We start from the raw sequence: 27,611 nt of genomic DNA on the forward strand, positions 1-27,611 counted from the left end.
GGGCCCAGGCTCCTCCTGTGCTGTGCCGTGCCGTGCCGTCCTCAGGCCCAGGGCCTGGGGTCGCATTGCCCAGGGTGCTGGCTGGCTTGGGTCCACTGAGCGGCCAGCAGGCTTCTACTACACTGAGCAGCAGCCACCCGTCCCGGCCATGGGTCGGGCAGAGGATGAACAGACACCACCAGGGCAGGACTGGTCCGCTTTATGAAGGGCCATGATCGGAAACTTTAAAGTAGTTGTGCGAAGAGCAGAGCTGCGGCTCAGTCGTCAGTGGCCGGCCAGCCTCAGCCCCTTGGCTTCTGTGCTGTCCGTGGGTCCAGCAGGTCCCAGGTGGAGGCTGCGCCACTTCTGTCCTGGAGGAGGGAGGGTCATGTCACCTTCCACCTGGCTCTGGGTGCAGAGGGTGTGGCTGGGCAGGGGGAGGTGGTGGCCGGGCAGACCCAGGCCTCCGCGTACACTGAGCTCGGTGACCCTGGTGGCTGATGTCCACTCCACATCCCCCACACCTGCCATGGTGGCCTCCTCTGGCGGGGACATGGGGTGTCGGGCTGGTGTGCCCCGTGCACAGCCTGGGGCGATGCCCTGGTGTCCCTGCCCAGATGCAGTGTTCACCTTGATGCTGATACCATGGGCAGCGAGATCCTGGCGCAGTGTGTCACATGCCTCCAGCAGGGGCCGCCTCTCCTGCAGCTGTTGTCGCCGGGCGTCCCCAGTAGCTGCCTGTGTGTCCAGTGCAAACTGCCGCACCTTCAGCCGGAAGCGTACGAGCTCATCTACCACACTGCACAGGGTGGCAGTGCTGCCGTCTCCTGGAAGACACTGAGCAGGGGGCCCGTGGGCCAATGCTGGGCAGGTTCTGTGCTGCGACAGCCCAGCCCATCTCCTCGGCCTCAAAGCTGGCCGGCGAGGGAGCTGGTGGGGAGCAGAGAGGTGGCCCGGCTGTGGAGCTGAGCTGATGCTGCCCCTCGGGCTGGGGGAGCGGCGGGGATGTATACCACCCGCTCCCCAGTGCAGGGAGCTCAGCTGTGGCCCTGGGGACTGAGGAAGGCACCCTGCGCAGCAGAACAGAGGTGTAAGCTAAGTGCATGCAGCTGCTGAGCAAACAGCAGCACCCCTCGAAGACCCAGCCTTGGCAGAAGTCTGGCCTCCTCCTGACTAGCTCAGAAAGGGTGGCTGTGCCTGACAGCCCACAGCGTCTGCAACTCCAGGTTAAACTTCTCAACCCTCACACAGTGCCCACTCGCTGCTGCCTCCAGGAAAGCGGGCTGCCTCAGCGGCCTCAGTGGCCCGGCCCCAACTCTGGGGTGGGAGTGAACGAGGTTTCTGCAGAGGTCGGCCCGGCCTCTTCGCTTACTCAACTGCAGACCAGGGCAGCACCAGGCTGCAGTCACCTCAGGCTGGGCAGTCCCTGTGAGCTCTGCCAGCGGCTTCCACACTGCCCGGAAGGGACCCTGACCCTGTCCACCAGGTGATGGGCGGCGCAGGGCAGCCCCAGGACAGAGGGTACAGTAAAGGTCCCGAGGGGCCAGGCCGAGGCGCGGATGGCAGCCTGGACCAGAGCCTGAGGCTCCTCACTGCCCGTTAGCAGCTCCTGGGTGGGCACTGCCCGTCCTGGGCCAGGCCTTGTGTGCAGGGCAGCCCAAGGGTGGCCTGGACAGCCTGGGGACGTCAGGGACAGCAGAGGCAGGCAGGGGTGGCGGCAGAGGAGGAGGGGACACCACGCAGGGGGACAGCCCAGGGTGGGGCTGCAGCACCGGGAGAGGAAGCAAACGGGAAGGGTTCCTGTGGGACTAGCACTGAGCCCTGGGTCAGGCAACCCAGGTGAGTGGAGTGATGGGTTTAAGCGCATGCGTGCGTGCGTGCATGTGTGCATGCGCGTGCGATGGGTGAGGCAGGAAGCCCCGGCCCAGTGGCCAGAGACAGCAACTGGAGCCATGTCAGGGACTCAGGTGCCCCTGACAGGACGCCATGGGCTGGCCAGGCCTGGGAACACACGCCCCACCTGCACGTTGTCACTGCATGCCAGGCGCTGATGGCCTCACAGTAAGCTGTGACAGCAGAGCCACTCAAGAGGTGCTGGCTGCCCGCAGGCTGCCTGCCCGGCAGAGCACTGGCACCACGAGCTCCAAGGGCTTCTGTCTGGGGAAGCGACCACCTCTTCCACTGCGGCAGGAAGTTAAAGGGGCCCTCATGTCCCTTGCATGTGCACACATACCTGCCGACTGGCCAGAGAGATCCCAACGGTCTCAAAGAACTGCTCCACATATGCGACAATGGCACCCAGCACAGCAGGGCTCCTGGGCCCTCCGGGGCCCTGCAAGAGACCAGGGTGCTGCACATCAGGGCCCAGGGGCAGCAGTGCCCTACGGGGGGCCTCTCGGCTTCTGTGAACCGAGGACACAGCCTGCTGTGTCAGCCCACACAGGGAGCTGTGCCGGGCAGCCCTGCCTCGGTTTTCCCACCTGTCATGCAGAGTGGGCAAGCACAGCCACGGCAGTGTGGGCACAGTGGGCAAAGGGCAAGAGTACAGGCCGGGCTTCTCGGGAACAAAGGGAACCCTGAGGTGGAGCCAGCAAGACGCCAGGCTCACTCGCCCAACCTCCCTAGGTTCGCTCTGCACCCAGCCTTCCCACCAGGAGCCTGGAGCTGTGGACTCAGAGAGCCAAGGCTGCAGGCCAGGGAGGCCTCGGCGCAGCTGTTGAGGGGCATCCTGGGCCCACATGGCCCTGCTGCTCACCCGTGGCTGGCAGCACTTCTTGCACCGCTGTAACTGCCTGGCAGCCTCCTGAGGCCACAGCCCTGCAGTCCTTCTAGCTCGGCGACCGCCCAGTGACCCAGATGTGCCCCACCCACGGTCCCCCTGTGCCGCAGAGACCGGCCCTGTGCCGCGTCTGCCACTGGGACCCTGCCAGCTCTGTAGCTGAGCCCTGGGAACTCATCAGTCACCTCTTCCAGCCCCGCCATGGCTGATGCAGCTCGTGTCCAAGACCTGTGCTCTGAACCCCAGACCCCCCAGGCCCACAGAGCCCTCGAGGTGATGCTGCGCCATGGCAGGGAGGGTCTGCAGCATCCCTGGGTGGCCTAGGCCTGAGAGGCAGGAGGACAGGCCTCGTGGCAACCAGGGCCCTCAGCTTCTCAGGTCCTGTGCGGTCAGAGCTACCCAGATGCAGGTCCCCAAGAGCAAGGGCCAGCCCTGGCTGCTCAGGGTGTGGCAGGGAGACTCCCCAAAGCGTGCACGGGCACAGGAGCTGCTGGTCGCCTCCCTGGTGACCAGGGGCTCTGCGCTGCCCCTGGGAGCCCAGTGACACAGGGCGCAGGCTGCAGACACCAGCACTGGACTTGCGGGGCTCTGCTTAGATGCATCTCTAAGGAAGTGTCCTGAGCAGGGTGGACAGTGAAGTCCCTCAGGGCCAAGGGCACTCTGGAGAGCTGGCTCTGCCAGTGGCCTGCCGTCCAGGGAGAGCAGAGACCCAGCAGGGTGGGTGGGAGGTGGGGACCCTCACAGCTTCCTCCCGTTCCCACAGACTCTGTCCCCTCACTGCAGAGCCCCTGGGTGGTCACCGCACACATGTGGCAACCAGACAAGCACACCATGGCTCAGCTTTGGGGTGCCATGTGGACTGGGAGCCGGCCAGGAGGGGGTGCACACCGCTGGGTGTGTCTGGGCGGTCATGGACGTGTGGCCTTGGGTCTGTGGTTCCTCCCCTTCCTCTCAGCACTGTCCTGCACTGCTTCCTGTCCACCATGAACTGGGCAGCTTTGCTCCCCCTGGCCCTTCCACCATGATGTTCCTGCCTTGGAGAAGATACCCATGCACTGAATCTCCTGAAACCATGAGCCGATTAAACCTCCCTCCTCAGAGCTCCAGATATCCTGTGTTATGTCTCAGCTGTGGGAAAGCTGACAGAAACACACGTGACGTGCTGTCCACACAGGAACTGGGGACCCATCCAAGTGTTGTGTGTCCTCTGGCACTGACAGCCCAGGCTGGGACCCTGAAGGCCCCATGAGGTGCACGCTGGAGCCAGGAGTACCCGCAAAGGGAGGGCCAGGGGGGACTTGGATGCCACCGTTGCTCCAGAGCGGTGGGGTCGGCAGGCTGGTCTGTGGGAAGCCTGGAGTTACCTCTGTGGCCGCCCTGAGCTGCCTGTTCCCCAGGCGCACGAGGTCCAGGACGGCGTCCAGTGCCCTAGGCGTGTTGAAGTCGTCAGCCAGTGCAGTCCTCACGGTGCCCTTGGTGCTGCTGAGCCTGAGAAAAACCGAGGAGAGTGAGCAACACCAACAGGGCCCTCCCACCACTGCCCCCAGGCACACGGAGAAGGGTGACTTGGACTCAATACGGGGGCTCTGAGGTCGCGTGACCTCATCTGCGCATCGGCTCCACACGGCCCTGGCCTGGCAAGGACGTGAGGCGGGCGAGTCCCACACGCCTGCAATCCAGCCTCGGGAGGAGGTCACAGGTTTGAGGCCAGCCTGGGCTGTCTTTTTCTTTTTCTATCCAGCAGTGAGGACAGCAGCCCCAGTGGAGTCTGCTGAGTCCCCACCTCCAGGGACCTCCCAGGAGCATCTGCCAGGCCTGAGACCATGCTCTTGAGCTAAATAAATCAGACGCATGGTTTCTTTGGTGTGAGAAACCGGAAGCGGAAATCAGGATCTAAAGGTATAAAAGATACTGGGAAGTGGGAAGAAAATGTTCAAGCAGGAAGGGGAAGGGGGGGGAAGGAAGAGACAAGGAAAAAAGTGAAAATAGAGGAAAGAATGGAAACAAAACTTCTGTACGTGGGGAGAGGAGGGGACTTGGGGGGGTGAAGAAGAGGCAGAATCTATCAGCTACAGGTGCAAATGCCCTATGATGAGCGTTAGCATCATGTATGTTTAAAACGTACCAATAAATGTTTTGCTTGAAAAGGAAAAAGTGGAAATAAAGCTTTTGTAAGTAAGGAGAAGAGGGGCCAAAGGGGGAGCAACGGGAAAGAAAGCAAGATAGATCATGTACAGGTACAAATTCTCTGTGATGAATGTGATCATTATGTGTATCTAGAATGTACCAAGGACTATTTTGCTTAAAAAAAATAGAGCCTTGTGAATACTGAAAGAACCAACAACAACAAAACCAGGGGGCTGGAACTTTAGCTCTGTGGCGCCCACGCCTGCCTTTCAGGCACAAGTCCTGGGTTCGATCCCCGGTACCAAAAAAGCTAAATAAACAAAAATAAAAACAGGGTATCTCTAAGTAGCCCACACTGGCCTCGAACTCTCAGCAATCTTCCTGCCTCAGCCTCCTGAGTGCTGGGATTACACCCCCGTGCCACCATGGTTAGCTGACCCTGTCTTGACAAAGCAAAAAAATCAAAAACCAAAAAACACTAGAGCAGAGGAAACTGTGCCGAGGCTGCACGTGTGTGAGTCCACTGGCTGAGATCCCGTGCTGAGGAGTGACGTTAGCAGGACAGGGCGCGTCACCCCAGCCACCTGCACCCTGCGTGGGGAGGCCTGCAGGGTCAGGACAGCAGGCCGGGGCACAGGGCTGGGCCCTTGCATGGCCCTCCCATCTGACTCGGTGCAAATGTGCATCACCTGACGGTGCGGGCAGAGCACAGCCTGCACGGGGCCCTGGCCAGGGAGGGACACGCAGGGGCCGCTGTCACAGGCACGGGGACGGCGCGGCTCGGTGGCCCTGCCTCCTGCTGAGCAGCCGCGAGTGGCAGTCGCGGTCAGCATCATGTGCACTGAGTCCAGGCCAGAGCAGGCACCAGGCAGAGTCCCGGGAGAGCCGAGCCGGCCCCGTGCCTGCGGCCTGCTGCCTGCTGCCCACGGCCTGCGAGCAGCAGCGCCCGGCCCACGCATCTCAGGCAGGGTCCCTGCTTGCGGTCCTCACAGTCCGCCTCCCTGAGAGCCCGGTGTCCCAGGGCCCAGCCCCTCCAGCACCGCTCCTGGTGAGGTCACGACGGCCGCTGTCCTCCTGTCCCACGCCTCGGCCTCCCCTCTCCATGGCCACCTGACCTGGCACATCCTGCACCCAGCCCCCGGCTCTGCGCTCTCCCGTGCTGGTCCCTGGGCCGATGGGCCCTTGCTTGTGTCCCCCTCCAGCTCGGGACACCCCAGGCCACTGCAGGGGCGCCCTGGACCCTGTCTGCGCCTGGCGAGGCCTGGCTTTAGGCCCCGAGGCCTGACCCACACCCTGCCCTCGGTCGCTTCCTCGCCATCCTGCTGTCCGTTTTTGCAGTACTGGGGATGAACGCAGGTCCTCTGCACTGAGGTACAGCCCAAACTCCGCCCACTCTTTGTTGAGATCTCACTCTTTGTTGGGTCTCACTGAGTAAGGTCCTCAGCTGGGCTCGAAGCCTTGGTCCTCCTGCCTCAGCCACCCGAGCTGGACTGGACCACAGGTGTGCACACCAGGCTGCTTACTGCCTAGCTTATCCACATCCCCACCCGTCTCCCTGACAGCACTGCCACAGTGACTGCCAGGACCTCCCCTGGCACGCCCTGATAAAGCCTGGGCCATGTGCAACCTTCAGTGCTGCCTACAGGTGCCAGCCCTCGGGGCTGTGACTCCCAAGCCGCTACCGCCGGGCTGGGGAAAGGCCGCTCCCCCCGCTCACCTGTCCCACAGCTCAGCTTCGCTGACCGGGCCGCCAGCCAGCTGTCCCCGCATGTAGGCCCGTGCATCCTCCAGGAACGAGGCCAGCCCACGCAGCACATGGCTGGCGTCCAGCATAGTGCTGTCGCTGTAGTCGACGGCTGCAGAGGAGGCAGGGCTGCTGACCAGAGGCCGGAGGGATGCAAGGACCCGCCCAGCACCGGGCCCGAACTCCCAGACTCCAAGGAAGACGTGAGTTTCCTGCAGCAACTACCAGGACAAAGCTCACTGGGGCTGCGTCCTGCTGTCCCGAGCCATCAAGCAAGGGGTGTGTGTGCGTGAGAGAGAGACACGGCCTCGCGATGAGGCCCAGGCTGGCCCTGAACTCCTCGCAGTCCTCCTGCCTCAGCCTTCCGAGTGCTGGGGGACAGGTGAGCAGCCCCATGCCCGGCTCAAGCCACAAAGGCGTGAACACCAGGTCACCCGGCCCGGGGTGCGGCTGCCGCTCACCTGACCGGTAGCTGCTGCGCAGGCAGAAGAGCCGGAAGACGTCAGGCGAGAAGCTGCACAGGAAGTCCTGGAGGGGAGCAGGGCCCGGGCTCAGGGTCCCTCGGCCTGCAGCCGTGTGGGGAGCGACCACTCCCTTCCCGAGCTCAGCATCGTGGCCCACTCTCAGGTCCTGCTGGCCAGGCGCCGGGGGCCTGGGGACCAGGTGACCCGCGCGACATGGCAGGCAGTGCCTGCCGCACCCAGGGGGAGAGGAGCCTGAGGGCGAGCACCCGAAAGCTGAGAGCAAGGCGTCTGCCAGGCCATCACCACAAGATGCAGGAAGCAGCACCGGGGCCCACCCCCGTGAGCCCAGCGCTTAGACTTGGACACTGAGGCGGGCCCAGCCTGGCGACTTAGTGACTGAGCGAGACCCTGCCTCCGAGTTTCACAAAGGCCTGGGCACAATCCCGAGGGCTCCAAAGAACATGCTGGGTGTGGTGGTGCACGCCTGCCATCCTAGGACTTAGGAGGCCGAGCCAAAGGATCGCTGCAAGCTCAAGGCCAGCCTGGGCTGCACAGACAGACCCTGTCTCAAAAACAAGAGAGAGAGAGGGAAGTGGGAAATGCCCACCAAGAAAGCCACAGCCGGGGTTGACAGGAGACCCAGCTCTGGGGCCAGGGAGGGGACCTCGCTGGGAGGAGGGTGGCAGGAAGGCGGGTGGTCTTCTGCAGGCAGAGCCCGCCTGGGTTACCTTGATGGTGACGTAGTTCCTCAGGGACTTGGACATCTTCTCCTCCTGGCCCTTGACGTGCAGATGCCCTGCAAGGCCAAGGCGCCTGAGTGGGCGGAGCAGGAGGACACTGCCCAGCGCCCACCGTCCAGGCCTCCCGCACCTGAGCAACCGGGCAGCAGGGCCTGCACTGCGGGCACGCAGCCGCTGATACCACAGGAGCACCCAAGGCTCTGTCCGCCGCCAGGGACGACACAGCCTCCCTGGGCTGCTCTGAGGCTTCCGGGCCACCCGCGCCACCCTGGGGTCAGGAAGGGCCACCAGGGCCAGCAGCAGCACCGTGGCACATCCTGTCCTGTGCCCCTGGATGCTGATGTCCACACACACGGGGACAGAACAGGCTCTCCCTGACCTCTCCACAAGGGGGTGGGGGCACCTGCGTGCGTGAAGGGCAGGTGGAACTGAGCCCACCTGGGCTCCTCACCTTGTTCCTCTCAGAAGATGCCTCTGCTTTCCCTGGCCCAACTTCAAGCCGGTCCACTAATCCCAGCACTCAGGAGGCTGAGGCAGGAGGATCGCCTCAAGTTCCAGGCCAGCCAGGGCTACACAGTGAGACCCTGTTTCACAAAACCAATGAACCTAATACGACTTCCGATAAGGGCTCTCTGGAGCGGGTTTTTCTGAAAACTGGCTAAAATGGAGCTTCTGAAAAGGAGCGTCACCTTGAGCATGTCCTTCTCTGTAACACTACACCCCTATGCACAACTCAGTGTTTTAAATCGCAGTGTCTGGAAAGGAAACGCCTCTGGGAGCTCGGACGCCTGTGTCTTCCGGGACTCACCGGGAGGGAGGCGGCCCTGGGCAGACAGCTAGGCCGCGCATGGCCTGGGGCTCCAGGACCAGCGCAGGTGTTGTAGCTGCAGCCCTGGTGGGCGGCATCAGCGGGCTGGTGACCGGAGACCTCAGGGAGGAAGCCGGGGGTCGGGGCCCCAGGAGGCTCCTTCCTCTCCGAGCAGCGCCGCGGCCCTGGCCTCCTGGGCCCACCTCTTGTGTGCAGGGAGCAGTGCACTGGACCCAGGGCCTCCGCACTGAGTTGCGTCCCCAGCCCTTGTGGTTTGTTTGAGACAGGCTCTCACTGTGTTGCCCCGGCTAGGTTTGATCTTGTGCTCCTCCTGCCTCAGCCTCCCAGAGTGCTGGGACAACAGCTGTGCACCAAGATCCCATCCCAGGGAGTGCCAAGGCGCCAATGGAAGGACCCTTGGGGACACACCCGGGCCACATCGGCACAGAGGGCCCCGTGAGAGGCCCCAGGGACCCCACAGCATCCTGCGGTACAGACAGAAGAGGCACAGCACGGAGGCGGGGCGGGTGGCAGCACCTGGACAAGGACTCCGGCCTCCAGAGCCAGCCACTGCGGGGCTATGGGCCAGGCCTGGCTCTCGGAGCTCTTGAGCTCCAAAGCCGTCCCCTCCCTGGGGCACTGCCCTGTCCCCACTACTCCCATGGGGCCCAGGGAAGCTGCCTCCACTCCTGGCAGGTGGCACGGTCACTAAAACAGAGCAATGGCAACCGAATGCAGGCAACCCTGCCGGCCGCTCCTGGCCTGGCATCTCCTCCCAACTCAGATGCCAGCGACATCACGCACCAGACAAGTCCCTAACAGCAAGCCAGCTGGCACGTGTCCCTTCAGGAGAGGGCCGCCGAGGGACCCAGCCAGGGACTGTCCTGACCAGCCCCAAGGGACACGGCGACCTGACTTCCAACAGCACTGAGACGCACTGGTTCCAACAGCCTCGGGCCAGGTGGGGAGAAGGATCGCCCTCCTCCCAGAGCACAGTGGACACGGACGGGACAGCCGCACTTCTCCAAAGAGCCCCAAGCAAGAGACATCGCTGGTGGGCAGAGCGGGCCCGGTGCCACCAGGCTCAGGGAAGGCTCATCTGAAACTCCTGCGCCTCAAAGTGAGTTGCATCCCACTGTGCTCCTAACAGGGCTGGCTTCCTTCCTTCCTTCTTCCTTTCTCTTTTGGTTTCCAGTCTGTTCTTGAACTCACAATGTGGCCCAGGCTGGCCTCAAACTCACAGGGATCCTCCTGCCTCAGCTTCCCGAGTGCTGGGATGACAGGGCTCACTGCATGTGCTGCACCTGCTCCTGAGGACTGGCTCTGGTCGCCAGCTCTGCGCATGCCTGGGGTGACTGTGTCTGGGGACGGGGCTGCAGCTCGGGGATCTTCCTCATTACCTGCCACACTCGGGACTCCCAAGTCCTGTCTGCAATACACTCACACAGCACGGGCTGGACGCACTTCCCAGGTCTGGTCCGCTCACCTTTCCCATCCCACAGCCCCCGGTCCCAGCTGTGCCCATCCTGCTCCAACGTCCGGGCCCTGCGGTGCTCACCGGAGTGCAGGAAGTAGTTGCCCCACTGCCCACACTGGTGGAAGACCTCGCACTGTGCGATCTCGTTCTCGTGGTGCGGGAAGGCGAGGTCGATGCCGCCCGAGTGCACGTCCAGGTGGCTCCCAAACACGGCGCTGCAAGGCCAGGGCATGAGGCTCAGCAGGGCCCAGATGCCATGGCAATGCCCTGGAGCTGGCAACAGAGCTCTTTGCGACAGCACTCGGGGCCACAGGCCATGGCATGTGGGGTCTGAGTGGGGGGCCCGGCGGGCTGGGTGAAAACCTCGCCCCACGGCCAGCACCCACACTGCATCCCACATGCAAGCACCTGCAGCCCAGGCCGCGGTGGGAGCACTCAGGCATATGGCAAACATCGGAAGTAAAGACTGGCCCCAGTAAAGATGCTCTGCCATAAGGAATCCCCTCCAAACCCTCCCTTGAGCACACTCTTCTCACTGCTCTTGCCATTGCTGCAGCAGCTCTGGAGGCCTCTTGCCTGCGTGTCTCCATGAGGTGTGACAAAAAATGGTGGCTGCCGCCGAGCACCACCCAAGGGAAAGGCAGCTCGTAAAACAGCGCCGTGTCCTCGTCCACCTTGGTCACTGGGTCTGGCACTGTGTGACTCCTGGCTCTTCCCAAGGTCAAAATGACCAGGAAAGGGACACGTTTTATCAGAGATCTCTGGAGTAGGGTTTTCTTTTTGCTACCAGGGATCGAACTTGGGACCTTGCGCTTGCGAAGCAGGTGGTGTCTGCAGTAGGTTTTGATCTCCTGCTCAGCACTACAGTGCAAGGCTGAGAAAAAATGAAAAAACACTGAAAGAGAAACTGGGGAGCCAGGGCAGCCAATGCTGCTTAGTTAGCAAAGGCACCGGCCAGTCCAAGCCACTGACTGTACTGGTCATCAACTGGGGTGGAGGTGAGCTCTGTGCTACAGAGGGTACACGTGAGGGTACGCATTCAAGCAGTTTCTATGGAAACCAAGGCAAGCAAGGCTTGTAAAGGACAAGACAAAGCACTCTCCAATTAGGAGCAGAACAGACAAAATACATGGCTATAATGAGAACACTGTGCTTCTAGTCTGAAGGTTTTCGTTGTGGGAACGGAATTTGGGTGCGAGTTACTCTGACCTTGGCACGTAGGCTTAGGCCGGACTCACTTCTATAAATAAGCCAGCTGTGGGGGTAACGCTTCCCAGCCTGCCTTGGGCATGATCAGTATTGTGGTCCCCTGCATGTTCTGAATCGATTCAGGACACTGAGGCAGCCAGGACACAGCCACTGAAGACATGCAGGAAGGAGGACTGCAGAGCCACTGCAGGAATGGCAAGAGCCATGGGATCAGTGCGCTGAACAGGGAGGATTCTGAAGGCGCTTCATGGCCACATGTCTTACTGTAATAAACGTTTCGATCTGAATGTCACTGTATTTTCCGACCCTGCTCCGAGCGAGGGTCCTTGGTGTATGCAGCAGCCCTGGGCAAGGCTGTGCCGCCTGCGGCTGCCTCTGCCTGTCCCACACCGGACATCCCTGAGGCCAGGCCACCTTGCCGTGTCCGCCTCACCTGGCGATGGTGGAGCACTCGATGTGCCAGCCGGGCCTGCCGGGTCCCCAGGGGGAGGCCCAGGACACCTCCCCAGGCTTGGCCGCCTTCCACAGTGCAAAGTCACCCGCATGCCGCTTGTCTGAGTCCACTGCAATGACAAGAGGCCATCAGCAGGGACAGTCAGCCCCGGCCACCCCACGGGGACACGAGCACAGTGCCCCAGACAGCCCGCTCTTCCTCCCGAGGACTTTGGGGCTTCTCATCTATGTGCCTTGTTCCTCCCTACACGAGCCAAGTCCGGGCCGTGGCGCCACAAGGGGCCGCAGACCCACGACTCCCAGGAGGCACAGGAACTCGGAGGCTGCCCCGGAAGGACACACCACAGCCTCACCACCCACCTGCCTCTGCGGCCGGAGCAGGCACCACGCTGACCAGTTTGCCATATTTGTCTCCTCTGGCCCTCACATCGAAGTAGACGTTACCTGTTTCAGAGATGGCGGAGAAGCCCCACGGCTCAGAGCAGGACCCATTTCCAGGCAAGCCGAATCTCCAGCAACTGACTGGAATTCAAACCCAGAAGCTGGGCGAGGTGGTGCACCCCTATAGGCCAGCACTGACTGGGGAGGTCGAGGCAGGAGGCTCTCCATGAGTAAGGGTCAGAGTGCCTTGGATTAACTGGACTGATTGTGTCTACACCACCACTAAAAGTTTACAATGAAACGGGAGTGAAGGGGTCCCTGGCATTTACCCTCCAGGGGCTGGGCTGGGACCTGGCCACATCCAGCTCCGCCTGTACCTCTGAAAGGGAAGCACAGGACCGGGGCTCCCGAGCTCTAAGGAGCAAGGTCCCCTCGTCACCTCAGCCCTTGCAAAAGGTTTCTGAGCCGGGCTGCTGAGGCAGGAGCGCCACAAGTTCCAGCCTGGGCAGCCTAGCAATGCAGCGAGACCTTGTCTCAAAAAATAAAAGGGCGGGGGCTGGGGATTTAGCTCAGTGGTTTCGCCGCCTGCTGCGCAAGCACAAGGACCCAAGTTCAATCCCCGGTACCAAAAAAATAACAAATAAAAGGGCAGGGACCCAGCTCAGTGCCAAGCCCTGGGTTCATCCCCCAGGACTAGAAAAACAAAGCTTTCTGGGAGATGAGCTCCACGCGCACCCAACGAGATCAGGTAAGAACTGCCACGCTCCCACAGCACAGGGCTCTGAGGACAGGTCATAGCCCAGCATGCCTGTGTCCCCTTCCTTGGGCTGGGTGCCCCGTGGGATGTGAAGGGCAGAAGGTTTTGTTTTCATTTGTTTTGGGGTTTTGAGGTTTGGTTTTTGAGACTTCTATGTAGTTCAGGCTGGCCTTGAGCTCCCTATGTAGCCAAGGCTAGCCTGAAAGCAATCCTCCTGCCTCAGCCTCCCAAGTGCTGGGATTGCAGGTGTGCACCACCATGCCCAGCTCAAAGGCCAAAGGTTTTATGGTCTGAAAATGTACAATCTGGACAGGGCAAACCTGACTCCCCTAAACAACACAGCACAGTGACCCAGAACCGGCCGCTGCACAGCACACACAGACACTGAGGCTGAGGCAGGACACACAGCTGTGGACGGCGAACAAACCCCTCAGAGAGATGGACTCCTGGAGGTGGGGGCATAGGAAGGCTGCACAGAAAGGGGTGGCCGAGGGGTGCTGGCCGCAGACAGGGAGAAGCTGGGGACCAAGGGCCCTGCAGAGGACGGTGCCAGCCTGGACCAGGGGCTCTGGCAGGCAGTCTGGAGTCTCGTGAGGAAGTCCACACGGCGAGGGTGTGGCTCCATCGTGGGAGGCGGTGCCACGGGGGCAGGGGCGCCGCAGGCAGGGGATGTCACAGGCCTGACGTTGGCTTGGGGGGAGCCGACTCTGGGGGCACACAGCCAGGTGCACCCTGCAGTGCATGGACCAGGCGAGGCCCCAGTGCACAGGAGCCTAATTCCCCAGAATTTGGTTCTGCAAGTTCCTGAACAAGAGGACCACGGGCAGCCGCTGTCTCCGGCCACCTCACCCACAGCCGGAAGGGGCTGCTCTGCAGGGGGCACAGTGCGGCAGGGACCTGGAGCACGGCCCTAGCGGAGCACCGAGCAGCGCCACCCACACGGTTTGTACCTTTTGCGGTGGCATACGCGTGCCCACGCGCAATGATTCCTTCAATGAAGGAGATGATCTGGGGCACCATTTCGGTCACTCGCAGGGACACGGTGGGCGGCAGCACCTGGGAGGGCGGAGACAGAGCTGGGGTGTGGCTCTGCCTTGGGAAGACCACAGCCCAACCGGCCACAGCTGCCCAGTGCAGCCCTGGCGGAAGCTCCTGCATTGCTCCTTGGCCACGACAGACAGAGCCACATGAGCTGACCCCGGCCCCGGGCATATCCTGCCACGTTGGTATCAGCTCAAAACCAGGACATGGCCTCCTCCAGGCCCAGCTGCAGCTCCAGCCCATCCGCTGCCACCCAGACACGTGTGAGCGAGGCCAGCCAGGCCAATGCCCACCACGCCTACCTTCAGGGCCACCATGTCCTGCTTGAAATCCTCCTCATACAACCTGGCCAGGGCAGCAGGCGACATGTCCATCTGCAGGAGGGACAGACAGGGTCGGCAGCCTGCAGGGCCCTCACAGGCTCTGCAAACAGGAGAGCGCCACAGCTGGGCTCCGCCCACTCCAGAAAGAACCGCTAGCTTTGGGTTTTAGACCTGCACCAGCACTCGGGAGGCTGAAGCAGGAGGACCCAAGCTGGTGGCCAGCCTAGACTGCAGTGAGTTCAAAGCCAGCTGGCCCTGCGCGGAGAGACTCTCAAACAACAGAAACCTGCACCAGTGGCTTATCGTGACTGGAGGCTGACCACCTTGTTGGTTGGTGACAGAAAAAGGAAAACTAAATATCATGATTTCCATTACATAACTTTGGGTTTTTTGAGACAGAGTCTTGGTTTGTAGTTCAGGCTGACCCTGAACTCACTATGCAGCCCAGGCTGGCCTCGAACTCACAGTAATCTTCCTGTCTCAGCCTCCTTAGTGCCAGGAACCTACGAATCAATTTGGGAGGAATTATTACCTGAATAATGTTGAGTCTTCTGACCCATTAAAATAAGTCTTCTGAGGAGTTCAAAGAAAGGATTATTTGGGGGAATTAAAGTAACTGTGAAGAGAAAAAGCGTGGATCTGTAACCCTTGCAAATTTTCATGTCCTGTGTTCTGGGCTTAAAGAGCAAACGGGAAGTAAGAGGCATCGTGGAGTCTTGGTCTTTGACAAGAGAAGGTTACAGAAGATGTGGCTTCCACTTTGCTACTCCTTTCATTTGTGCCCTCTGCAGCCCACCGCCACACGCTGAGGGCTCTGTGGGGACCTGGGCCTCAGTCAGTGCCCAGAGACTGAGTCCTGCCAGCAGCCCTGTGCATGTACTGGGGGCAGATCCACTGACAGCCTTCGAGGAGACTGCATCCCTGTGGCCTCGTGAGAAGCCCTGCAGCAGGAGACAGCTAAGCCATGTCTGCATTCCTTAAAATACATGGCTTAGGCTGCCGGGTTTGGAAGGGTGAACTTTGGTACACACCATGATACTAATTCATCTCCCAGGACACAACTATCTCAAACGTGTTATCGTTCTTATATTTATCTGTATAGACTACATATGTATGTATATGGGTAGGGACAGTTTGTCATTTTTTTTTTTTTTGATACCAGGGATTGAACTTGGGACCTTGAGCTTGGGAGGCAGGCGGTGGAACCACTGAACTAAATCCCCGGCCCTAGTTTGTCAATTTTTAATACATCATGATAACTAATTCGCCTTCTAAGAGGTAACCATTATCCTAAATGTGTTGTTTTTCCTGCTCATACATGTCTCTGTGTAAACACTATGCATACACACATCCGTATGCATAATTCTCATCCACTTGTACGTATAAAAATTGTATGGATAATTTTTAAAATTCAAAAATAAAATAAAATAAAAAATAAAACCAAAACAAAAAGAAACATGGGATTGATGTTTAAAAAGGACCAGAGCTGCAGACCAGCATGAAGCCTTAGGTTCAATTCCAGTTTCACAACGACAGAGAGGAAAAAGGAAAAAGAAGCAACTTGTGAGGGACTTTCATGGGTAGAGTGGTACATTTTTGTTGCATGCCTGATGTAGCATACTGATTTCCATGAAATAAAAATTAGAAAAAAAAATTTTTTTTCAGACAGGATCTCGCTGTGTAGCCCAGGCTGGCCTCAAACTCACAGCGATCCTCCTGCCTCAGCCTCCCGAGTACTGGGATTATAGGTGTGTGCACCACCATTCCCAGCTGAAAAACAATTTTGTTTTACATAAAAAAAGGATTATATCTATAGCTGGATTATACATCTGATTCATTGAATTCCTTTAAGAAAAAATAAGGCTGGGTGTAGTGGCGCAAGCTTGTAATCCAGCACTCGGGAAGCAGGGGCAGGAGGACCACCATGAGTTCAAGGCTACATAGCGAGATTCAGTCTCAAAAAAACCAAAACAGAAAAAAAAGGGGATGGAAGCAAGAGGCAATGCAGTGAAGGCGAATGGGACCCAGGCCAACAGTCAGCACTGACCAAGGGTGACTTCCTCCCAAGCCGAAAGCTTCCTGAGGACCCCGTGCTCACCTCGCGGGCTCGTCTGAGGATCTTGTCGTCCACGTCGGTGATGCCCATCACCATGACAATGCCGCAGCCAAACACCTGGGTCAGCACCCTTCGGATGATGTCAAACCTCACGTAGGAGCTGGAAGAAGAGCGGCCGTGTCTCCAGCACACCAGTGGCCTCATGGACCCGGAGAGTGCACTGCGACCTAACAGCAGCTACGCGGCTCAGGCTGACCAGCCACATCGTGTGGCCCACAGGTGACATCAGGTTCAGGGCACAACATTAGTGTTTTACTTTTAGAGCTACCGAGTGACTTAACCTCTACTTAAATGTGTAAAAGTTCAGGGGTAACAAGATCTCACTAAGTGGCTATCCTGGTCCATGTTCTAGAGTAATTCTCACATCTATGACAAAATGAATAGGAGCAAATAAACCCTAAATCAGTACAATACCACATTACTCCTGAGACTGCTACAGCATTCTAGAATACTAAAAAAGAAAAATTTAAAAAGTTGGGTGTGGTGGCGCACACCTGTGATCCCCGTACTTTGGAAGGCTGAGGCAGGAGGATAACCATGAGTCAGAGGCCAGTTGGCTACACAGTGAATTCGAGGCCAGCCTGAACTACATGGTGAGATCCTGTCTCAAAAAGGCAAAAAAAGGGCCGGGGATTTAGCTCAGTGGTTTCGCCACCTCCTGTGCAGCCACAAGGACCTGAGTTCAATCCCCGGTACCAAAAAAAAAAAAAGGCAAAAAAAGAAAATACGGAATGAGATGCCACCATCTCTGCTTTTAGAATTTCCTTCTCTGTCCTTTTCACGTGTGTAATTTTTTTTTTCTAATACTGGAGATTGAACCCACAGCCTTTGCACTGAGCTGTAATCCCCAGCCCTTTTTTATTTCTATTTTTAAAATTTTGAGTCAGGATCTCGCCAAGTTACCCAGACTGGGCTCGAACTTTCGATTCTCCTGCCTCAGCCTCCCAGAGTGCCAGGGTTACAAGTGTGCGCCGCTACGCCTGGCTGTACACAGGGCTAAATGAATCTCCCACCAGCCTCGAAACTCAGGAAACTCTTGAGACCTGGGAACCAGCTCAGAAGTGCAGCCAAGGAAGACACAGCCTGTGTGCAGGGTCCTGCCTAGAAGGGAGGGACCTCGCTCGCCTGACCTTGAACTAGCAGCTCCTCCGGCCTCACCCTCACAGGCGTCCGCCACCATGCCCGGCAAAACCCCGGCCCTACAATCCCCACCTCACCGCGGAAGAGACCAGGCCTTGGCCAGAAAGCGACTTGTCGGGACCGGAAGCTCCCAAGGGAGCCACTGCAACGAGCAAGGACGCCCGGCTGCTCGGCCCTGCGCCAGGTCTGCCTCAGTTTCCTCCCTGGAGGACGGGCACAGGCTCAGGCGGCACCCGAGGTCCCGCGGACCCAGACTCACCAGGCGTGGCCGAGATGTGCGTGGTCGTACACGGTGGGGCCGCAGCTGTACCTGGGGACAAGGGGACCCGCGCTTGAGGGCCGGCGCGGCACCGGCCACCCCGCGCCCCGCGCCCCGCGCCCCGCGCCCCGCGCCCGCGCACCAGGACACGGCGTCGGCGCGGGGCACCACCAGCGGCTCCTCGCGGCGCGTGAGGCTGTTGTGCACGCGCACGCCCGTGTCGCAGCCCGCAGGCCGATGCCAGCCGTGCCCGCGCCCCGCGCACGCCGCACGCCCCCCGGGGCGCCGACCCAGGCCCAGCGCGGCCCGGCGCAGCGCGGGCCCCCGGCGCGTCCGCAGCATGCCGCCCAAGAGCGGGAGGCCCCGCCCGGCCCCGACGCACCGGAAGAGCTCGGGGCCCTAGGCTGCAGGGAGAGGCGGGGCCGCGACGGCGGCGTCCTCGGTGCTTGGGGACCATGCGAGCCCGGGCCCGCGCGCCCTTGCGCCCGGGGTCGGGCGGCTGCAGCGCGGGGTGCCGTTCACCCGCTGCTGGGCCTCGGCCTGCTCTCGGAGCCCCACCGTACGCCGTGTCTGCACCCCAACACACAGGATGTGTACCTCACACAGTGCACCCCCACAAACGTGCATTTAACACAACTCCATCGTGCACCCCAGCACTGTCTCCTGATGAAACCACTCATTCCTGGAGCCGGGTAGTAGGAAATGTCTGCATGGGACTCATTTTAAGATTTAAAAACTCCAGGGGCTGGGATTTAGCTCAGTGGTTCGGCCGCCTGCCTTGCAAGTGCAAAGTCCCGAGTTCAATCTCCGACACCAAAAACAAAACAAAAAGATTAAAAACTCTACCATCTGTCTCTGGAGAAGAAAACCGTTCTGAGACTCGCTTTCAAACGATCTCAACAAAAGCGCCCCTGTTGGCATCTTGCAGAACAGAAAACACAACTTCGCTTTTGCAGTCTTCTAAACAGCAGTTCCCCGATCTTTTTCCCTAATGGTCTGACGCTCTCCTGGCAGCCAAGGAACTGAGACAAACAAGTGTGCTGCTCGAGTGTTTAAAATCATCCCTCAAGACTGAGTCCAAAAAAAAGAGACCGAGTCCAGCTCAGTTTCAAGCTGGACTGCAGTGTGATGCCAGCTGCGTCCTAACGCACAAGGCGAACCGGCTGGACCCCGCTGTCCAGGGAGGAGACCGCGCCTGTCAGCGGGGCTAACCACTGCCCAGGGCCGGCGCAGGGCCGGGCTGATTTGCCAGCTGTCTCATTTCCAGTGCAATGTGGATGCTTCTCTCCCTCCATACCCTAGGTTGTAAATCTTTCTGAACAGTTCACAGCACCCTGCACTAAGTTCAGAAGGGAATTTGCTGAATGTTGCTGAATTCCCCGCTCCTGGAGTCCACCTTGGACCATCAGGGTCCAAATCTGGGCAGTAAAACGCCTGATGGAGAAAGCTCGGCCACAATCTGAGAGCACGTGCAGAACTTGAGGAGGCAGCAAGATTCAGTGCCACAAAAAACCAAACCCCGCACCTGAATCTGGACAGCCAGACGACCGGATGGACTGCAGGAAAGCATTACTTTTAAATTAACAGGGGCATCTTCTGTCCTCACAAAATCAGCCTTGTGTTCAGTCCTGAACTGGCAGCAATGCTATGTTCTTAATGCTTTAATGATTAAAATACGATCCTCTTGGCAGAGTCTGGTAAAGTCAAAGTGGCTGGGAAGAGTTAGGAGCATACAGACCTAAACTGAGAATCCTACCATTTCTCTATGGTAGTCCACCCATGCTGTAGGCTGCACTTTTAATTTTTCTTCCTTTCCTCCTACTTTTATTTGGCCCAAGCTCGTGCTGCAGAGCCTTTTCCCCCTACCTTGTTTTTTTCCTTAACTTTAATAAATGTGAAACTATGCTACCGTTAAAAAAAGTCACCTTTCTCCCTAATGTAGGCCACAAGAAGAGAATTAGAAATAATGATTCCAGTGGGCCGGGGATTTAGCTCTTAACCGCAAGGTCCGGAGTTCGATCCCCAGTACCAAAAAAAAAAATAGTATGCAGAGAAATAATGATTCCAAGATATCATAAATGCCATTTTCAGTCTTTTATGACAACAAACTGTAGTTTTCAGGGTGACATTTTCTTCTGAGGCAAAATCTTGTAAATCCAAAGTAAAATAGATTACAGCAACATAATGTTTACAGCATTTCAAGTTTCAGATGAAGCTAGTATTTATTTTGTAAGCATTCAAAACAAAGAGTTGTGTGTTCATCCCTTGTGTTTTATTCCAACAGGTTTGAGCATCTCTAGTTAAACCAGAAACACTTTTAGATTGATTGCTTGCTGCTGGGGATTGAACCCAGGGACTGCTGCATGCCAGGAACATGTTCCACCACCAAGCTGCATCCCTACTCCCAAGTGTTCCTTTAGCTAAAAGTTGTTTTTTTTTTCCTGTACTGGGGATCAAACTTGGGTCCTTGCGCTTGCATGGCAGGTGGTAGAACCACTGAGCTAAATCCCCGGCCTAAAAGTTTTAATATCTATTTTTGGTGTACACTACAAAGAGCAAGCCTGAAAGTCAAGATTTCCAATTTATTTTCAAAATTAAATATTTGTCCTTAGTGGCATATTTAAAAGACATAATAAGTGTTATATTTCATTTATTAGTGTTCTAAGTTTATGCAGGAAACCACTTTGTAAAGCCAATAAAAAATAAAATACTTTTGACTTTTTAGCCCAAGGGTGCCATGTTCTATGGAGGCAACCGTTCGTTCACCACTGAGCTCCTGGCATATAAGACAGTGGCACTCGCTGTGGAGCTGGCACAGTCCAGCACTTCTACCTGAATAGCAAGACACCTCTCTGGTTTATGTGTCTGTGAAGTCCGTGAACAAGAGAAGGGCAAAATAATCATTCAGGTAGCATCCTGACTTTTTGAAATTAACATAGGTCAAACTCCAGCTTGATTATTTATTGGAAGGGGTAAATTATTTCTAACATTTATTCTTTTTTATTTTTAATTTTGTGACACAGGGCCCCTATGTAGTTAAGCCTGGCCTTGAACTCACTATGCAGCCCAGGTTGGCCTCGAACTCACGGCAATCCTCCTGCCTCAGTCTCCCGAGTGGTGGGATTACAGGAGAGCACCACCATGGCCGGCTCCAACACTTGTTTGTGACCCCAGATAAACGCTGTTCATTCCCCCAGTGAATGTCAGAATTAAAAGTCTTTCTTGGTGTAGTTTTAAAGTACTTATATGCTCTTTGCGAAAAAAGGCATGATTTTTAAAAATTCAACCTTGTAGCTCTCTACAGACTTCGTTTTTGTTTCCATATGTCATAGTGTTTTTGTGCAGACTGGTGGCCAATATTTTCTTGTAAAAGTGAAAGTTGACTAATTTTCATTTGCTCTCTCTTGGGCCCAGACTGGAAGAAGTGTGAACTGGTAAAATAACCAATTCTCCGGGCAGCAGAGGGTGAGCGGTTTCCAGAGCGAAGATGGTAATCCAGGACTTCGAAGCAAAATGAGTTTGTCCTTTAGCGCCGCAGCCACGCTCCAACCTGAGCGCTCTGGCTCCAAACACGGCCGCGGGAGCGCGTGGGGCGGCGCCGACACCCCCTTCACAAAACACCCGCGCGGGTCTCTGCAGTGCGCGCCCTGGTGGCGAATGCACGATTCTATAAACTACAGATTCACGGGATCGCTCAGGACTTGTGGAACTGCTGGTGGCTTCGGAGGTCGCAGTGCCGCTTAAACGGCGAAGTCCCCGCGTCTCGTTCCGCAGCTGGGGAATCCTGGAGGTCCCAGGCGGAAGAGCGGGCCGCCTGGTTGCGGCGACGCTCCGGCACGGCCAGCGGGGCAGTGTCAGCGGCTGGCTCCCGAGAAAGCCCGCCGCCACACTTGGCTGAAGGCGCTGCCCGGGCGCCGCTCCCGAGGCGGCTCTCGGACAGCGACAGCCGTCCAAGCTGGACCGCGGCCCGCACAGGACAAAAGGCGGCAGCGGCCCCCCTCCCCCGCATGGCCACGCCCAGGGCGGGGCCTAGGCCGGAAGGGGCGGCTCAGCCCGTAGTCTAGGCAACGGCTCCGCTCCGGCTCCTCGGAAACCCTAAATCTGGGAGCTGTGGGGGAGGGGAAGGCGCGAGTGGGCCCGGGCGCTGAAGGGCGGCCGGACAGGGAAGGCATGGAGGGCTCAGGACGGCGAGGGGCTGAGGGTCAGGGGAGCTGTCGCTCCTGCCAGCCCGCCCTCCGCGGGGTCCGGCCCCAGGTAGCAGCTCTCCTCCCGGTGCCCTTTGTCTCCAAGCCTTTCCAAACTGAGATGCAGGAGACAACACAAAGGGAGGGCGGTAGCAAGAGGCGCAGGCGCGGGAGGCGCGGAGCCTGCTGGGAGTAGTGGTCCTACCTCACGACGCCGGGGCTCCCTCTCTTGCAGGCCCCAGCGCGCAGGCGTCATCACTTCCGCCTCGCCTGGGCCCGCCCTCTCTGCCCGCCTCCGGAGGACCCATCCCTCTAGTAATACAAGCCCCAGAGGACTTACCCGTCGTCGCCATGCCTCTCCTTCATCCTCATTGGCCATAGAGGTAAGGCCAGGAAGTGGATTGGCTCTGGGAGTTGCCAGTTTTGTGCCGGACACTACTTATACCGCACTGCGGGGCGGAGTGACGAGTAAGGCTGGGGGGTATGGAGGAGCTGTCAGTTGTGCCCCAGTCTGCGAGGCGGCGGTTCCGCGGCCCGTCCGGCCCCGGGACGGTCTTCAGTGAAGCAGGCCTTCTTCCGGGACCTCCTGGCCGGCCTGCAGCACGGCACAGCAGCTCGCCGCCAAGTGCCAAACTCCTAGTAAAGTTTGCGCGTCGCCCGCCGCCCCCTTCCCGGCAGCCCTGCCGCGGCCTCTTCCGCGCCCCGCGCCCCAGCGCCAGTGACAGGCGAAGCCACGCCCCCGCCGGCCTGCCTCGCGGCCCGCCGCCCCCCGGCCCGGGACGGTGAGGGGCGTGAATGCGGCGGGGGCGGGGCTGCCGCCGAGAGCGGGCGGGGGGGGGGGGTGAGGGGCGCATGCGCGCTGCGCGCGGGGCTGAATGTTTCCCAAGTGTTTGAAACTGGTATTTGGGTTTTCCACGTTGGACAAGTGCGGAGCGGTAGGCGGCCGAGCGCGCCCTTCTCACGGCCGACCCTGCCCCGCAGCGGTCCCCGGCCCGGCGGCGGCAGCGGAGCCCCGCGCCCTCCCGGTCGGTGTGCTTGTCCGTACGCGCGGCCCCCCGCGACCGCCGCCGTCTCCGGGAAGGGGGCCTGCGCCCCGGAGCCTCGCCGCCGCCGCGGCCCGCGCCCAGGCGCCGGGATCCCCGCGGCCCCGGGGCAGTGGATGTAGCGGCGGCCGGGCGGGCCGGAGCCGCGGAGGGCGCTGGAGGGCGGGCGCCGTGCATTTTGCGGTGCTGTTTTGGAGGGGGGCGGGGGGTGGAGGAAGCGGAAAGCCGCGCCGCGCCGAGCCGCCGGGGACCTCCGGGTGAACCATGTTGAGTCCTGCCAACGGCGAGCAGGTCCACCTGGTGAACTATGTGGAGGACTACCTGGACTCCATCGAGTCCCTGCCCTTCGACCTGCAGAGGAACGTCTCGCTGATGCGGGAGATCGACGCGAAATACCAAGGTACGGCGGATGGATGGGCGGGGGCGGCCGTGGCCACCGGGTCCCGCTGCACCGGGCAGCGGCGGCCGGCGGGCGGGAACAAAAGGGCCGGCGCCTGCGATCCGCCGGGGCCGGGCCGGGGAGGAAGGAGCGAGCGGCTCGCTGCAGGCTGCGCGGCCAGAGCGCTCTTTGTAGTGAGCGAGGCGGTGACGGGGCGGGGGAGGGGGCACCGAGGGGCGGCTGCAGTTCGCGCGGCTGGACTGACGCCCCCCGCCCGGTCCTGGGGCCGGGTTACGTAAAGTCCCGGGCTGTCCGGGGTCGGAGCCGTTCGCTGCCCCCGCCAAGGCTCCCTCGGCACTGGACGCGGCGGAGTGGGGCCGACTGCGAGGGGCGATGCCGCCGAGTAGTTTGCGGAGGACGAGGGCTTTTTCGGGTGTCTGAGGGGAGGGGAGGGGAGGAGCGCGGGCGAGGAGGGAGCCCATCTGTGCTGTGCCGGAGCTCGGAGCCGAACGCGGCCGGGAGGGGACCTGTGGGTCTTGCCCTGCAGACCCAACCGCCCGAGGTGGTGGAGAGCGGTGCAGGCTTCCTGTCCGCCGGGAATCGCTGGCTGCTGGGGAAACTTTCTTGCGAGGTCAGGAAAGACCTTGGCGGCCTCGTTTTGAACGTGGTCTTTGCTCGGAGTTTACTAATGTTTACAGGGCTGCGCAGCAGGGAAACAGAAGAGTTGGGGGGAGTGGAAGGCAACGACTCGTTGCGACATACACTAAGGCCCCCCCGCCCGCCCGTCCACCCGCCGGGTAAAGCGCCCCTGTGCGCTCTGCCCGAGACGTTGTTTCGCAGCGATTTTTATAGGAACTCATTAGCATATTGCGGACCGTTCCGCCTCGGCCTCCTTGTAATTGGTCGTGACATCGTTCATGGAATGTCCTTATCTGCCCGCTGCATTGCGATTGGTGGCCGGGCGGGATAAGGGCGGACCTTGCCAGTGAGTGGCACGGGTCTGTGTTTCGGCTGCCTTCTTTTTTCCTCTTTCGGAGGTGGGCGGGGCGTAGGGAGGAGGTCGAGTTGATTTGAACGCCTTCGGGTCGCCCAGCCTCAGGCCCAGGGTTGGCTCCTGGTGCTCTGGGGCGGGCCGTGCTCGCAGGTCCTGCATTTTGATTGGTGCCTCTCCTGGCCTCCACCCCCCCCAGCCCATCGGCCCTCATAGGTGGCGGCTCTCGGGGCGGGCCGTGGCTTTCTCTTCCCATTGGCCAGAGCCTGCCCTGCCCCTCCCTGTCCCTGCCGTAGACGGTGTCTGGCCACTTCCGGCCGCGGATCAAGGGCGCCGGCCCCGGCTCCTGAGTAGCTGCTGAGACTGTGGGTTCGACCCCGGGGACCCGCAGGAGTTGCGAGCCGCTTCTTGGCCGATCCTAAGGTGCTCCCTCATTGGGCTTGGTGCTGGGGCGCCGCCCGTCCCACTTGGAGCTGGCATTTCCGTCCGCCCGAGGAGCCCGGGCTCGAAGCCAGCCGCCTGCCTCGGGCTGGGCCGGGCCGGCCGAGAGCGGGGCTATGCATTGCCGGTGTAGGCGGCCTTTGAGGTTGCCGGTCTCTGAGGGGAACCTGCTGTTGGGCCCTCAGCGAGCCGTGGCCGTAAACTCGCAGCAGCCCGCGCCCTCCGTGGTGTTGGGTCAGCTGTGGCCTGCAGCGTCGCGTGTCGTCCTCGGTGGCTGCTGTGACAGATGGCTCCGCCAGGACGCCGGAGAAGTGCGTGCCGCCGTGTACCTGAGTTGCTCCGTGTTGGCTCCCACGGGTGAGCTTCGCCTGGACATGAGCGTGCTCGTGGTGCAGGAGGAAGCAGTGTGCCGTTTTCAGTCAGCGATACCTAGAATTGTATCTTCCGCGGAATGCGATTACTGCTTAAACCACATACAGCTCCCAAACGCGCGGTCCACTTAGAAGTAAACGGCTCAGGGCCGGGATGTAGCTCAGTGGTTCCGGCGCCTGCCTCGAAAGAGCAAGGACCCGAGTTCGATCCCCGGTACCAAAAATAAATGGCTCAGTCTCACATTTTAGCATCAGTCGTAGTGAGTCGGATGGGTGAATTTTCGGAACGAGCTAAGGTAGACTGTGAGCCCCTCCATCTCCTTTCTTGTGCCAGGCTGCGTGGATCCTGTAGGAAATCCCTCGGGAGCTGGAACATAACCCTTACCATGTCAGTGTGCTTCGGCCCGGGCTGAGCTCACACATTTATTCTCAGGTCAGGCTGAGTCTTCTGTTTGGAAATGCGGTCTACAAAGCGCAGTGGGCAGCAGTCTAGACAGCGTCAGCTCTCCCCTTCCCACACACCTCCTCCTTGGAGAGTCCAGTGACTGCAAAACAGATTTTTGGAGAAAAATCTGCTGCTATTTATTGCTGGAGAAAAATAACTTTGGGAGTTTTTGTATCTAAATAGGCTTTTGTCTAGAATATTTAGTTACGGGGGCCGGGGATTTAGCTCAGTGGTTCTGCCACCTGCCTCGCAAGCACAAGTTCAATCCCCAGTACCAAAAAAAAAAAATTTACTGTATTTTAATTAGGTAATTTTAACAGCTTTTTCCCTGAGAAGTTATCAGGTATACATCTGACAAATTGTATTTTTAAGTCCCATACACTGTATTCTAGCCAAGAAAGTTTACATTTAATAGCAAAAGATTTTTGGTTTTGATGTTTTTAATCTGTTGACTTTCACAGCTAACCCTAAAAGTGACATTGTAAGTAGAAGATGCAAAAGTAAGATCTGCCACTTTCGCTTTAAAGCAAAACTAAGTTGTGTTTTAGTGTTGGGAAAGTTGCGGCTCAGGTTTATGCGAGCCAAACCGTTCTTGTCTCCAGAAGTATTGCAGAACGGTGCGGGAAGGTCCAGGAGGAGCCGGAGCCGGGGCAACAGAGGGCCCGGTCCCTCAGTCTGGATCGGCCTCTTGGCCCCAGGCGTTAGGCATGGGGGTCCCTGTGCGGCCCTGCCTGAGAGCATCCCGGCTGCTGGTGGAGTCTGAACAGCTGTGCAGGGTAGGGCTGCTACAGGGGGACTCCCCACGGTCACTTCTGCTCCGCAGTTACCCTCACAGGCGAGGGCTTGCGTGGGGTCTTCACTGGTGCCCGTAGCGTGCTGTGTAATGCACACTGTTTCTGTTCGCAGAGGTCCTGAAGGAGCTGGATGAGTACTATGAGAAGTTCAAGCGGGAGACAGACGGCGCCCAGAAGCGGCGGCTGCTGCACTGCATCCAGCGAGCCCTGATCCGGAGCCAGGAGCTGGGCGACGAGAAGATCCAGATCGTGAGTCAGATGGTGGAGCTGGTGGAGAACCGGACCAGGCAGGTGGACAGCCACATGGAGCTCTTTGAGGCCCACCAGGAGCTCGGCGACACCCCGGGCAGCATCGGCAAGGCCAGCCAAGAGAAGTCGAAGAACGAGACAATCAGTTCGGCGGAAAAGCCGAACAACAAGCGGTCACGGCGGCAGCGAAACAATGAGAATCGCGAGAACGCCTCTAATAATCACGATCACGATGACATCAGCTCAGGAACACCAAAGGAGAAGAAGGCGAAAACCTCCAAGAAGAAAAAACGTTCCAAAGCCAAAGCGGAGAGGGAAGCGTCCCCCGCAGACCTCCCCATCGACCCCAACGAGCCGACGTACTGTCTGTGCAACCAGGTCTCCTACGGGGAGATGATCGGCTGCGACAACGACGAGTGCCCCATTGAGTGGTTCCACTTCTCGTGCGTCGGCCTCAACCATAAACCAAAGGGCAAGTGGTACTGTCCCAAGTGCCGGGGGGAGAACGAGAAAACGATGGACAAAGCCTTGGAGAAGTCCAAAAAAGAGCGGGCTTACAACAGGTAGTTTGCAGACATTTGCTGACGCGGGACAGCCGGACCAGTGTATTTATTCCATCGCCGCCGTGCTGGAGGTGTGGGTGTTGTCAGATGTATATTTTTAAAGGACACTGGCCAAGGGGCCCTTCCTGTCCTTTCCGGGATGGGGCGGCAGGGGTTCTCGGCCTCTGCTTTCCCTGGCACACATGTAACCAGGCAGTGGTCTGTGGATCAGTGTTTTAGAAACTGCAAATATAGGTTTGAATTCAACACTTCAGTGAGTCTTAGACTGATTTTTGGGGAGTGGGGGTGTGATTTGGAAGCAGCCCAGCACAGTAAGTGTGGAAAGTAAAGATTTCATTTAGCTCTTTTATCTGG

General features: G+C 59.0%; 2 protein-coding genes across 10 annotated transcripts; one reads left to right on the forward strand and one right to left on the reverse strand.

The window, feature by feature from the left end:
- Positions 1–182: 182 nt before the first annotated feature.
- Cars2 (cysteinyl-tRNA synthetase 2, mitochondrial) lies at positions 183–22,696 on the reverse strand. 5 transcript variants are annotated; one of them, XM_087193123.1, is made up of 15 exons: positions 22,322–22,696; positions 17,798–17,848; positions 16,381–16,498; positions 14,262–14,333; positions 13,869–13,974; positions 12,141–12,224; positions 11,761–11,890; positions 10,200–10,333; positions 7,822–7,889; positions 7,091–7,157; positions 6,603–6,741; positions 4,123–4,246; positions 2,213–2,311; positions 610–816; positions 183–350 (listed from the first exon to the last, which is right to left on the reverse strand). In XM_087193123.1, exons 1-15 carry the CDS (start codon positions 22,351–22,353, stop codon positions 282–284), a joined length of 1,500 nt encoding a protein of 499 aa, XP_087049249.1. In that variant the 5' UTR covers positions 22,354–22,696; the 3' UTR covers positions 183–281. The 5 variants fall into 5 exon arrangements, with proteins under 5 accessions (XP_087049249.1, XP_087049248.1, XP_004858607.2 ...); XM_087193122.1 differs by lacking the exon at positions 22,322–22,696 and adding an exon at positions 18,395–18,492; XM_004858550.3 differs by lacking the exon at positions 22,322–22,696 and adding an exon at positions 17,940–18,154.
- Ing1 (inhibitor of growth family member 1) lies at positions 22,260–27,510 on the forward strand. Of its 5 annotated transcripts, none has more exons than XM_013077314.3 (2): positions 22,260–22,364; positions 26,558–27,510. In XM_013077314.3, the coding sequence occupies exon 2, from the start codon at positions 26,704–26,706 to the stop codon at positions 27,259–27,261; it is 558 nt and encodes a 185-aa protein (XP_012932768.1). In that variant the 5' UTR covers positions 22,260–22,364; positions 26,558–26,703; the 3' UTR covers positions 27,262–27,510. The 5 variants fall into 5 exon arrangements, with proteins under 5 accessions (XP_012932768.1, XP_004858609.1, XP_021095018.1 ...); XM_004858552.3 differs by lacking the exon at positions 22,260–22,364 and adding an exon at positions 22,831–23,424; XM_021239359.2 differs by lacking the exon at positions 22,260–22,364 and adding an exon at positions 24,698–24,817.
- The last annotated feature ends 101 nt before the right edge of the window (positions 27,511–27,611 follow it).

This window comes from Heterocephalus glaber, unplaced genomic scaffold (genome assembly GCF_053883595.1).
Source record: "Heterocephalus glaber isolate CG9 unplaced genomic scaffold, H.glaber_assembly_v1.0 deba00001579, whole genome shotgun sequence".
NCBI classification, from domain to species: Eukaryota; Metazoa; Chordata; class Mammalia; order Rodentia; family Bathyergidae; genus Heterocephalus; species Heterocephalus glaber.

Excerpts from the sequence above, each read along its gene's own strand:
- Cars2 (XM_004858550.3), bottom strand. The coding sequence starts at position 18,139 with ATGCTGCGGACGCGCCGGGGGCCCGCGCTGCGCCGGGCCGCGCTGGGC. Across the intron at positions 6,742-7,090 it reads GCGCAGCAGCTACCGGTCAG|CCGTCGACTACAGCGACAGC; the intron begins GTGAGCGGCAGC and ends CCTCCTCTGCAG. Across the intron at positions 4,247-6,602 it reads GAAGCTGAGCTGTGGGACAG|GCTCAGCAGCACCAAGGGCA; the intron begins GTGAGCGGGGGG and ends GGTTTTTCTCAG.
- Ing1 (XM_087193144.1), top strand. The coding sequence starts at position 24,952 with ATGCATTGCCGGTGTAGGCGGCCTTTGAGGTTGCCGGTCTCTGAGGGG. Across the intron at positions 25,193-26,557 it reads CTCCGTGTTGGCTCCCACGG|AGGTCCTGAAGGAGCTGGAT; the intron begins GTGAGCTTCGCC and ends TTCTGTTCGCAG.